Here is a 12,323-nt window from a genome sequence, read left to right as displayed (position 1 = left end):
TTCCATGTACCATCTGTGCCACCATAATAGGGCTTTCTGAGTATTTCCTCCCAGGCATAAGCATTTGTGTAGGTGCAGATTTGTAGCAGGAGGGCATCAGTAAAAAAAAGTTGAAAAAAATCTATGGCTTTTCGTGTTACTGGTACATCTAGGTGAACACCAGGCTGGCGTACAGGACGGAAAGATGGCAACTGGTTGGGCATGTCTGGATCATCATAGCTAGATGTCTGGACAACAGGTTGATTCACTCGATGTGCAGCTCTCCCTCTCCCTCTCCCTCGTCCTCTCCCTCGTCCTCTCCCTGCGCGCGGTCGCTCTGGCATTTCTTCTGGTGCCTCCCTTTCAGGCTCAGGCTCAGGCTCATCCTCCTCTGAGTCGGTGGCAGAACCAGGAGAAAGTTGAGTTCTAAAAGTTGAGATATAAAAAAAACAATACAAGTTGTTCACAACCTAGGTCAAGGCTAATTCCAGTCAGAAAAGGTGGTAGCAGAAAAGTTGCCACTGTCTACATGTCATTATTTTCTTTCTAGAAGTTGTCCAGCAGTGGCTCAGTCAGTAGGGGCTTGGACTGGGAATCGTAGGGTCGCCGGTTCAAGTCCCCGAACAGACTTGAAATATGGAAAGTGGACTGCTACTTGGAGAGGTCCCAGTTCACCTCCTAGGCCCTGCTGTGGTGCCCTTGAGCAAGGCACCGGACACCTCCAATCCCCCCCTCCCCATTGCTCCCCGGGCGCTGCACGATAGCTGCCCACTGCTCCTAGTACTAGGATGGGTTAAATGCAGAGGACTAATTTCACTGTGTGTGCTCTGCTGTGTGCATGCATGTGACTAATAAAGAGGGTTTCATCCTCCCATTCTTCTTCTAGATTTAAAAAAAAAATGCAAATTGTTCACAACCTAGGTCAAAGCTAAGTTCAGTCAGAAAAGTTGTAGCAGAAAGGTTGCTTACTTACTAAATGTCATTAGGCTACTTTCTGTCTAGAAGTTGAGAACAAAAATACAAGTTGTTCAAAACCTAGCTCAAGGCTACTTTCAGTCAGAGAAGGTTGCTACTTACTAGGCATCCCATTACTTTCTTATATGCCATTACTTTCTTATAGGGAGCAAAAATAGACATTTCTGGAACTAAACAGAACGAGTAACACTGATATTTATTTATTTATTCAATCCTATATTCAGCTCTTCATCCAGACATGCCCATGGCATATGCTAACAACGCTACAATGTTGGCAAAGGGCTAATTTACCCGCGAGAGATAAAGCGCGATCAAAAATAAACAATCACCAGGCACGATTTTTTTTGTTGTGACAGACCAAAAAACACATTATACAAAAGGCACAGTCTACTCTGAGTATTATTCCTCGAAACTATAATGTTTTATGAAGCTGTAAGTAGTCTAAAATACAATCTTGAGTTTCAAGAACTTTATTTGTTTACTCACGTATCATCGTTGTCGTCGTCGTCATGAAAGTCTTCATTCAGTTCACGGTCCAACTCGTACTCTTCTCCACTGGATATACCTCCTATTTCACTGTCTTCACCGCTATTGTCATCATTTGTGTGTTGACAACACATTTCTGCCACCTCAGCAGCTGAAAAACGCACTTGAGGATGCCTACGATCTGACATGTTCATTCAGTGTGCAGCCGCGAAATGAGCCAAACGCGATTCACCTGGCGATTCACGCGAACCTTTCTAGGGCGGGACGATCACAAGATGTAAAATGACATAATTCAGCCAATAGGCTATCAAAACGAACTCAACTACTTGACAGTGATTGGCTAGGTGTTGACAACATATCTACATAGTTTTTTTCATCGGTGAGGTTAAATGCGTGATTCAAACACGGCGAAGACGTCATGGTTCGATATCGAACCAAATTTACATGGGCCGTCAACAAAGGGGTAAGGGCGGGCTAAGCCCCCAGGAGATGCACAGGAAGTGAGCGAACGTTTAATTTCACAAACAGCTAACAAAAACTGAGAAATTGCCTTACACTTTTTGGACAGATTTAACAGATCCTTTACTGTGTAAATGTTTCGGGCCACCATTACATCTTTAATACAGTTCAACAACAAACACAGGAAGTACTGTATGTTCACAGCATTAACAACAACAACAAAAAGAACAATCACAGAAGTGCCGTATTTAACCAATGCTTTATATTCATTAACAGCCCACATGTATTATCCAAAACTATGCAAAAAAAAGAGCACTGTGTTCTCACTAAGTACATTTTAAAATAACATGGCTACAATTGGCAGTTACTTGGTGGGTGGAAGCATCAAAGAATGTTGTCTCAATTGACATGACTGCAAGACTGTGAAGTCTTTTCTGACACGGGTGTGTGAGAGCGTTTCATATGTGTGTGTGAGAGCGTTTCATATGTACATATGAGTACATATGAAACGCTCTCACACACACATATGAAACGCTCTCACACACACATATGAAACGCTCTCACACACCCGTGAAAATATTTTTTTTAATGCATATATTAATTTCAGTATGTTGTGTGAGAGGAATTTCAGTATGTTGTGTGAGAGGAATTTCAGTATGTTGTGTGAGAGGAATTTCAGTATGTTGTGTGAGAGGAATTTCAGTATGTTGTGTGAGAGGAATTTCAGTTGAAACGGAAAGCGTTCCAATTAAACAGGAAACGGTTGAGAACAAACAGCGCATTGCAAAATACAGGCGAAATACTATTCTTTGTAGGTTCGCTACACCCAGGGTGCGATTTGTAGGGGGGGATGGTGAGGATTTCCCCCCCTCTGGTTTTCCTATCCCTACCTCTGCTAAATTATTTGTATCTCCGGTGGGGACAAGGATTTCCCCCCCTTGATAGCGATGAATGCAACTTAACTGCTAGCCTACTTAAACTCTTGAAATCTAACGATCTTCAGTGTCTTTACATCAGAGTAGGCTATTCAGCAGCCTTCTGGCAGACGGTGCATATTTCTGAACGTCATCGAAAACAAAAACATTGTAACATTTTTGTGCGGGAACTTCGCAGGAAAAACAGCGCTGATGCAAACATGAAACGCGTTCAGAGCAGCATATCATCTTACTTTACAGGACCCATTTGCAGAATTGTGGATAGAAGAGGGCCGAAATGCTGCAGACAATGCCCCGATAGGAAAAACGAAAAAGCCACCACAAATTTGTCACCAGAGCCGACTGTTTACTTTGTCTAGTTTTCCAGACCTGTCCCTGAGTGTTGACAGCACGTTGTGCTATTTAGTGAATTATTTTGAGTGTTTGATTTAAGTTAATTGGAGGGTCTTTTCATGGAGAGCATTGATGCTGTTCTATGGTGCTTTCTGCCTGTTTAGTGCTTACGCATGTTTTTGTGACGTTGAATAGAAATCCATGTATGGGTTATTAAAAGTTTTGCCATGTTGTGATGGGGACTAATCCACGGACCCGAAAAAAGGGCATGTCTACTTTTTGCGTTTTTTTCTCCCTAGTTATGCAAGTTAAAAGTCCAATGTTCTTGTCTATGAATACATTAAAAAAAACATCCCCCCCTCTGTTTTTTTGTCAAATCGCACCCTGGCTACACCGATGTCTTCTCAACAGCCCGCATGTAGCCTAACTGAGGCAGCGGCGTTGCTCAACAATATATTGGCCTCAGCGGAGACCATTAGAACGCTGTCAAGTGCAACCACAATCGTGCAGCAACCGACCGTTCCAACTCGAGGTGAGGACACCGTGCACGGTCACCTAGCATCGCTCTTCCCATCCCGCAGCGGGCAGCGGGCAGCGGGCAGCGGCCAGCTACAGCTCCTCTTAGGAGAGATTGTGCACCACGATATCAAGCACAATATTGCTTTGGCACATGGACATCTGGCACGAGGAAAACAAGGTAATATAAATATCCGGAGTTTGAAATTATCTATAGCATGAACATCGTTTCGACTGCTAACAGACTGTCATCCAATGTAATTATTCAATAGTCCGTTACATTATATTATAAAGTCTTTATAATCCGTTTTCACTTCAAAAACGAAAAAAAAACAACATTTTGAGTGTTTTGGTTTGATGTCATTTTAATTGTTAAACTTTTGCTTGCGTATTGGAGACAAAACTTGACTGAAGTTAATAAAAATGATATGTGAGATAACTTTACTGCCAGAACCAGGCTATTAGCTCCAGAGTAAGCGGAAGTTAGCTAGCTAGTGTGCTAAATAAAGTTATATTATTTTAGTTCAGTGGCATTAATTAATAATGTGGAAACTGTTATTTCCTTCCCAAATGAAGAGCATTGTCGGTTTTATCATTATTATTAATAACAATAATAATAATAACATTAACATGGTTATAACCTTCACAGTGGGAGATGACCTGTGCTGGTGACTCAGATGCACTTAATTTTTGGTTTAAAACGGGGAAAAAAAACATTTGCTCGTTTTATCGTTTTTAATTAAGGGGAAAACTGATTATACTTTAGTACCCTGACTTACTGTTTTCTCATTATTGTTTTATTTTAGCAGTATGACTTAACTGTCCGTCTTCATGTAGTCGAATAGTAGACTTATAATGCATAATACATTCTTATTTCAGAGCTAGGGCACAGCAGCATGGCCATTTCAATAAGGATGTGATACTACTCCCCAATCCATCATTGGATGTAGTGTGCAAACAACGTCCAAAAGTACGGTTACACAAACATGGACATATCCTCAGTGCCTTTGAATTCCAGAAGGCCTGGGACCACCGGACTGTTATTGATCGTATCAGACAAGGCTTTGGTGAGCATATTCCGGAGGACGTCAGGTAAACCCTTTTTTTTCCCTTCTTGCGTTGTTAATAATACAATAATCTTTATTTAAAGAGCACTTTTAAAACGTAGTTTCAAATTGCAATCATCATTTATAAAAACACATAAAAGTTGAATTTGGCTCAAAATGTACAGGATTCAGTCACACACCTTATAGGAGCAAGAACCTGACAGACAGACAGACACACACTAACACAAGCTGTTACATCATATTGTTAAGCCCTTAGCCGTAAAGTATTTCTTGTTGTTGTAATATCCTACATCTTCTTTGTAGCCTCCAGCTTGTAATGTCTTGTGGCAATAAGTTGGTGTCCCCTAAGATCCAGGAGGGTCAGGAGCTGAATGGGATGCTAATCCACAAGGTTTTTAAAACCAAAGCCCTGTATGTAAGACCATCAAGGACCCTTTTAGTAAGTTTGCTTTTTTGTTTGTTTTACCACTTAATTAAATTCAGTATAATTACCTTTTGAAAATAAAATGTTTACTGTTACCTGCTTATAGCAATTTAAAGTTTATATTAAATTCAAATAGAGCAATTTAAATTGAGAAGAGTGTGAACAAAGGCTCCCTATTTTAATCGGTTATGTAATAACTTGTTTTTTATTTAAGGTTATTTAATTTCAAAGTCTTGCTTTTTTTGCTTTTGATATATCATTTTGGGTTTTCTTTCGTTCTGTTTCAAAGACTGACTCAGAGGAGGAAAGTGAACTTTCTGCCACTGACAGATCAACTGCTAAGGACAGTGATGAGGATTGTTGTGAAATCCTGCAAATCCCTGCAGGCATGAGCAGCCTGTGTCACCACCAGGGCAGCCTCAAGAGCAATGAGAAATAATTATCCCTGTACTGGCAATATTGATGGTGAAGGCAATCCTGGCACTGGCACTGGTATTGACGATGATTATAATGATGATGCCACCAACCACCCAGCTACCAGTGCTGTTAAAAGGAGTAGATTAGTAGTGGAAGGAGTGGATGGCGGCCCTGGCACAAGCAGTCAAGATGGAGGCTGCCTTCCAAGGAGTGATGGCAACCATGGGACTAGCGGCCATGATGACTACTCATCATATTTAGCACTTGTGTCAACTCTTCCTGACGACTCCTCAGATGACGAGGAATTAAACAAGGCCATTATTGCCAGTATGGAGTGTCCAATGTGAGTAGCCCACACAGACTGCGAGCGTGACAGATCAGGATAACTAATAAGGATGTCATCTAATAATTGACCTTTAAATTATTGTGACGTACACATTGAGGATTATTTGGATGCTTGCAATGACGAAAAAAGGGTTATTCTAAAATGTGTAACTTTACTGTGTTTTTGATCATTTTTGTCTTTATAGTGCAGAAAAGGTCCCGAGTCAGGAGATACTGCTGGAACTCTCAAGCAAAATTATTACAAAACGACAGTGCAGGTTCAATATAAATCGCTCTGCTGTCTGGGAAGGAGCCATGCGGGGTTTCCAAAGGGTATCCTACGACCCAAACTTGATGATTTCTGTAAAGTTCTCAGATGACATGGGGAGAAATGAGGAAGGGATTGATTTAGGAGGGCCAAGGAGGGAATTCTTGAGGCTGCTGATGGAGACCATTGCCAGATCCGCCATGTTTGAGGGAAAAGAAAACAGCAAGAACTTCGCTCTTGACAGTACTGGTAATGTCTTGTTGTTTTTTTATTAATAATGGGAGCTATTTTAGTGTATGGTGATTTTTACATGCAAACTGATCTACAATTTATTTAATAACACATCAATCCATGATTTTATGTAGCAATGAGTCTTTACTCATTTTTCAATATTACATTTCCTTTTATGTGATTGTTTTGCAGCTCTAAGAGAGGACCGGTACTACAACGCTGGCAGAGCCATTGCAGTGAGTTTGGTGCATGGTGGTCCACCACCAAACTTCCTGTCACCAACAGTGTTTTCGCTTCTTGTTGATGGTTCAGCAAATCCAGCTGTAGAAGACATAGCTGACCCAGAACTCCTTGAGAAAGTCAAAAAGGTCAGTTGGTAGTTTTACATGTTGTATTCCATTAGAATTAGGTAATATTACAATGTTCTCTTGCTGTTTTACATTTTGAGAGGCAGTATCGGTCCTGCCCAGTCCATTGCTGAATGCCCACTTTCCATGTGTTGTAGTTTGAATTCCACCACAATCCAACAGACAAGCCAATTATAATTTCTATGTTTTCTGTGACATTGTAGCTATGTGGGAAAAAAAACCCTGAACCTCAATCAACTGTTAAGGGACCTTTTGTTATCATGTAATTATGCAGTCCTCTAGTGTCTGTTTTTTTAACTAATAAGTTATAAGCATAACAAGTAGCCCCCATAACAAGCCAACCTGCTGCTCCTTGTGATGCTAGGTATCTGAAAGTACCACGGTTGAGGAGCTTGAGGAGTCAAAGGCACCTCTACTTGAGTACCTGGCTAATGCAGGATGTCTAAGCCCTGTGCAGTCAATCAGGGACAGGGAACTGCTGGTACAGGACATAGTGATGTTTCAGGTTGTCCACAGGGTCCAAGGTCCATTTCAAAGGTATTCAGTGTTGGTTATTTCGTCAGGTTTATCAGAATAGGAATCAGAATTTGAATTATTGACCAACATGTTGTAGGATTAACTTCACTAAAACTAAAAACTATTATTTGTATATACAAGTAAGTCACACATTGACAATTCATAAGTGAATTAGGAACCCTATTTAATTATGCAAAATTAGTAAAATGTTTCCATGTACTTTGTACAGATTCTGTGAAGGTCTGAAGACTCTTGGGGTTCTTGAAAAAATCAGGAGACATCCTGACAGCTTTAAGCCCCTGTTTTGCTATGAGGCAAGTCTTCTCACTGCTGACCAGATGGACAATCTCTTCAGCATTCCACTCTCTCCAGAAGGGAGCAACAAGAGAACTGCAGAAGAAATGGTTGTAATCTTCTGGAGAGACTATCTCCAGGATGCAGAAGGTAATTGATAGTTTATACTACTCATAAAATGATGCATCTATTTATATTTTTACTTTAAAAATAGTTTTTCCTACAAAAAATACATGCCATCATCAGCTAATGATAATAACTCAAGAGATGTTCAATAAACATGTTAATTAGACCAACTACCACTTAAATTGTTTTTCTGTTTTTTTGTATAGAAGAAGAAGGGCCATCCAAACTACAAAAGACATTGGCCTTCGCAACAGGAGCCTCTGTGGTGCCACCCATCGGCTTTTCCCCAACACCTTCTGTGGAGTTCATTCACAAGGGAGAGGACGACTATGCCTCGACACCATTGTTCCCTATGGCCAACACATGTGTCAACTGCATCAGGTTGCCGCTACATGTGTCATATGAACTCTTTAAAGACAAGTTTGACTTTGCTTTAGGGAACACTCATGGGTTTGGCAGGTCATGAATATACAGTGGTGGAAATAAGTTTTCAACGTGTCAACATTTCTTTCGTTAAATATTTTAATATTTTTCTGATGCAGCTATTCGTTTGAGATTTATACCACATATTGGAATTGACTCAATAAAAGTCAGTAAGTAAAGCTACACAGGTAAAGACATTTACATGTTTAATACTTTTTCCTCTGTTATTTCACTTTGTTAAACACTTTTTATGGAATGGAATGTTACGTTTCCTTTACCTGTGTAGTTTTATTAAGTTAACCAATATATGGTTCATATTTATTTCACATTTATTTCATTTAATTTATTTCATTTCATATTTAGTTCATAATATTGCTGTTGCAATAAAGTTTGCAATCTTTAAAGTCTCAGTCTCTGCTTGTCTCGCAGTATGTCTTTTTGAAAAAAACACTTTGAACAAATGCTTCTTATAGTTTTGAAAAAATGTTTATTAGGTTCATTTATTGTTGGGAAACAGCTTATTTACAAAGTAACTCCTATGTGGACTGAATATACTGCAAGAGTGAAGAAAATAAATGTATTCCATGGTTTCCATCATTTTCAAGTGGATTCACTTGTTGAATATTGTTCATTGTGGTCTCATTAATGGCAAGATCAATGTCTGGAATGATAACATTATTATTGGTTTGAAGTTCAGGTAATGGTCCTTCTTCATCAATACCATAATGGGTGTCACCATCAATAATGTCATTTATAACCGGATGGATTCCTACGCTGTTTATGACACCTGTATGCCACAGCTGTAGTGGTGTCTGCCCCCCTTGTGTGGAGAGGCCATGGTTGTTCCACTGGTTGATGAATTCTGTTACTGCCCTTTCAATTCTTGGTAAATAGACATAATGCAGACAAAAAAGTTGAAGTTCATTCAATGAATCCAGTATACCCTGTTCCTCCATAAAGTTAAAAATATTTGCAAAGTGTCTTGATGCAACTCTATTGAGTTCTGCCCATAGTCTCTCAATCCTTTGGTTGTGTACTGAAACACCTGTAATAACGCTACGACTGTTCAACCCCCTTCTTTCCAACATAAAACGGGCAACATGTATATTTTCCATACCGTGATCACATCTGACCCTTAAAGGCAAACCAAAGTTTTCTACTGCTTCTATAAATAATGACAAGACACTTGAAGCTCTGTTGTTAGATAAGCACCGTAAGTATATAATAGTCCGGCTAAAGCCATCGACACAGCCATGAAAGACCATCCGCCACCTAACCAGCTTGTGGTTGCCGTCAAAATGCCTGTTGGGAGATATACACTACATTAAAGAAAGTATGTACTTAAAATGTGCACATCTGAACAGTTTACAAGTCAACTTACCATAATTGGTTGGGGACCTGAACACTGTAGACCCTTCGTCGTATAGCATGACGACGTCTAAATGACCGCCCAATGGGATCAACTTGATGCAGGCTCTGTCTGACCCGCCAACGCTGAACTCTTAGGCCACGTGATCGCAGGCTTCCAATTACATATGCTTCACCTGCATTTGGAGAGTTCTGCAGTATATTTGTCACAATGCTGTCCAGATCTTGATTTGACAATACTGCATATCTTAAAGGCTCAACTTCCAGAGTTTGCCTGTGTCTGTATAGGGTTCTTCGACTGATTCCAAAGCATGATGCAATTCCCTGCCATGTCATACCAATGGACACACAATGAGAAATCTGTTCAGTGGTTATGCTGTATTGGGGTCGACCTGGATGGCCAGTCAAGGTTGTTGGGGGTATTAGATTGTTTGTCACATCAGTGGATCTCCGTCTGGCCTCATGTTCATGCAGCAATTTGCGAAAGCATCTATACAATGATCCTAGTAGGTCACTGACATCCCTATTATCATGACCATACCTCAACACAGCAAAAAATGCAGATAGAGTTCGTGTGTGGTCATCGAGCACTCGAAAAAGCCTCCCCTGATCCAAATTGTTGGATTCTTCACTTTGCAGTGACTCAATGCATTGCAAAGCACTACTGAAAAAACTTAAAACATCCTCTTCATTACCTCTCACTGCAAAAAATAAAGTTTGGACTTGGAAAATGATGAGGATCAGATGAACATTCATTGTGGTTGAAGTTGACTTCCTTGAAATTTAGCATCCTGCTTCCTTCATGTGACAGGAAGGCCTTCCTTTTTAACTGTAATGCACTCCTAATTCCCTACTGAACTCAACATTTCATATGTGTCTGTGAGAGCGTTTCACATGAATGTGTGAGAGCGTTTCAGGTGTGTGTGTGAGAGCGTTTCAGGTGTGTGTGTGAGAGCGTTTCAGGTGTGTGTGTGAGAGCGTTTCAGGTGTGTGTGAGAGCGTTTCACATGAATGTGTGAGAGCGTTTCAGGTGTGTGTGTGAGAGCGTTTCACATGTGTGTCAGAGTGTTTCATATGTGTGTGAGAGTGTTTCATATGTGTGTGAGAGAGCGTTTCACGTGTGTGAGAGCGTTTCATATGTGTGTGTGAGAGCGTTTCACATGAATGTGTGAGAGCGTTTCAGGTGTGTGTGTGAGAGCGTTTCAGGTGTGTGTGTGAGAGCGTTTCACATGTGAGTGTGAGAGCGTTTCATATGTGTGTGAGAGAGCGTTTCACATGTGTGAGAGCGTTTCATATGTGTGTGAGAGTGTTTCATATGTGTGTGTGAGAGCGTTTCACATGAATGTGTCAGAGTGTTTCATATGTGTGTGAGAGTGTTTCATATGTGTGTGAGAGAGCGTTTCACGTGTGTGAGAGCGTTTCATATGTGTGTGTGAGAGCGTTTCACATGAATGTGTGAGAGCGTTTCATATGTGAGTATGAGAGCGTTTCATATGTGTGTGTGAGTGTTTCATATGTGTGTGTGAGAGCGTTTCACATGAATGTGTGAGAGCGTTTCAGGTGTGTGTGTGAGAGCGTTTCACATGTGTGTGTGAGAGCGTTTCAGGTGTGTGTGTGAGAGCGTTTCAGGTGTGTGTGAGAGCGTTTCACATGAATGTGTGAGAGCGTTTCAGGTGTGTGTGTGAGAGCGTTTCACATGTGTGTCAGAGTGTTTCATATGTGTGTCAGAGTGTTTCATATGTGTGTGAGAGAGCGTTTCACGTGTGTGAGAGCGTTTCATATGTGTGTGTGAGAGCGTTTCACATGAATGTGTGAGAGCGTTTCAGGTGTGTGTGTGAGAGCGTTTCACATGTGAGTGTGAGAGCGTTTCATATGTGAGTGTGAGAGCGTTTCATATGTGTGTGTGAGAGCGTTTCACGTGTGTGAGAGCGTTTCATATGTGTGTGAGAGTGTTTCATATGTGTGTGTGAGAGCGTTTCACATGAATGTGTGAGAGCGTTTCAGGTGTGTGTGTGAGAGCGTTTCACATGTGTGTGAGGGCGTTTCATATGTGTGTGTGAGAGCGTTTCATATGTGTGTGTGAGATTTTCACATGTGTTTATGAGAGCTTTTGGTTTCAGTTGTGTGTGTGAGAGTGTTTCATGTGTGTGTGAGTGTTTTACATGTGTGTGTGAGAGCTTTTGGTTTCAGTTGTGTGTGTGAGTGTTTCATATGTGTGTGTGAGAGCGTTTCACATGTGAGTGTGAGAGCGTTTCATATGTGTGTGAGAGCGTTTCATATGTGTGTGTGAGAGCGTTTCATATGTGTGTGTGAGAGCGTTTCACATGTGTGTGAGAGCGTTTCATATGTGTGTGTGAGAGATTTTCACATGTGTTTATGAGAGCTTTTGGTTTCAGTTGTGTGTGTGAGTGTTTCACATGTGTGTGTGAGACCATTTCATATGTGTGTGTGAGACCATTTCATATGTGTGTGTGAGAGATTTTCACATGTGTTTATGAGAGCGTTTGGTTTCAGTTGTGTGTGTGAGAGTCTTTCACATGTGTAAGTGAACGGTATTTCTGAATAATGTCCCTAGGGGCCCCTCATATCATGGTGCTCTTCCGTCTGAAACAGGAACCTGTTCCGTTTTTAGTCCGCACACATCAAACTTCTTCAGTTCTTATTCAACTCCTTAACCATACAGCATTTGTTCTCTGCAAACAAAATAACAAACACTTGTACGGAGGACTTTCTATACCTAAAGGCATGAAAGATCATTTTGAAATATATAGTAATCCTGTTTGGACCCCAATAATTACAATTGAATGATTAAAT

The 12,323-nt window shown here is 40.7% G+C and overlaps 1 protein-coding gene and 1 long non-coding RNA gene across 2 annotated transcripts; both read left to right on the top strand.

The window, feature by feature from the left end:
• Positions 1-4,562: 4,562 nt before the first annotated feature.
• LOC134878514 (uncharacterized) lies at positions 4,563-5,593 on the top strand. Its single transcript, XR_010167687.1, has 3 exons — positions 4,563-4,775; positions 5,054-5,189; positions 5,464-5,593. It is a non-coding gene; the product is annotated as an uncharacterized LOC134878514 (long non-coding RNA).
• Positions 5,594-5,637: 44 nt separating this feature from the next.
• On the top strand, positions 5,638-7,694 carry LOC134878513 (G2/M phase-specific E3 ubiquitin-protein ligase-like). Its single transcript, XM_063904584.1, has 4 exons — positions 5,638-5,934; positions 6,122-6,432; positions 6,607-6,782; positions 7,528-7,694. Exons 1-4 carry the CDS (start codon positions 5,921-5,923, stop codon positions 7,534-7,536), a joined length of 510 nt encoding a protein of 169 aa, XP_063760654.1. The 5' UTR covers positions 5,638-5,920; the 3' UTR covers positions 7,537-7,694.
• Positions 7,695-12,323: the final 4,629 nt, after the last annotated feature.

The sequence above is a fragment of the Eleginops maclovinus genome, chromosome 16, assembly GCF_036324505.1.
Source record: "Eleginops maclovinus isolate JMC-PN-2008 ecotype Puerto Natales chromosome 16, JC_Emac_rtc_rv5, whole genome shotgun sequence".
Taxonomy (NCBI): domain Eukaryota; kingdom Metazoa; phylum Chordata; class Actinopteri; order Perciformes; family Eleginopidae; genus Eleginops; species Eleginops maclovinus.
Note: the sequence above shows the minus strand (reverse complement) of the source record. Positions and strands in the feature narration are given on the sequence as shown.

Excerpts from the sequence above, each read along its gene's own strand:
- LOC134878513 (XM_063904584.1), top strand. Across the intron at positions 6,433-6,606 it reads CTTCGCTCTTGACAGTACTG|CTCTAAGAGAGGACCGGTAC; the intron begins GTAATGTCTTGT and ends ATTGTTTTGCAG.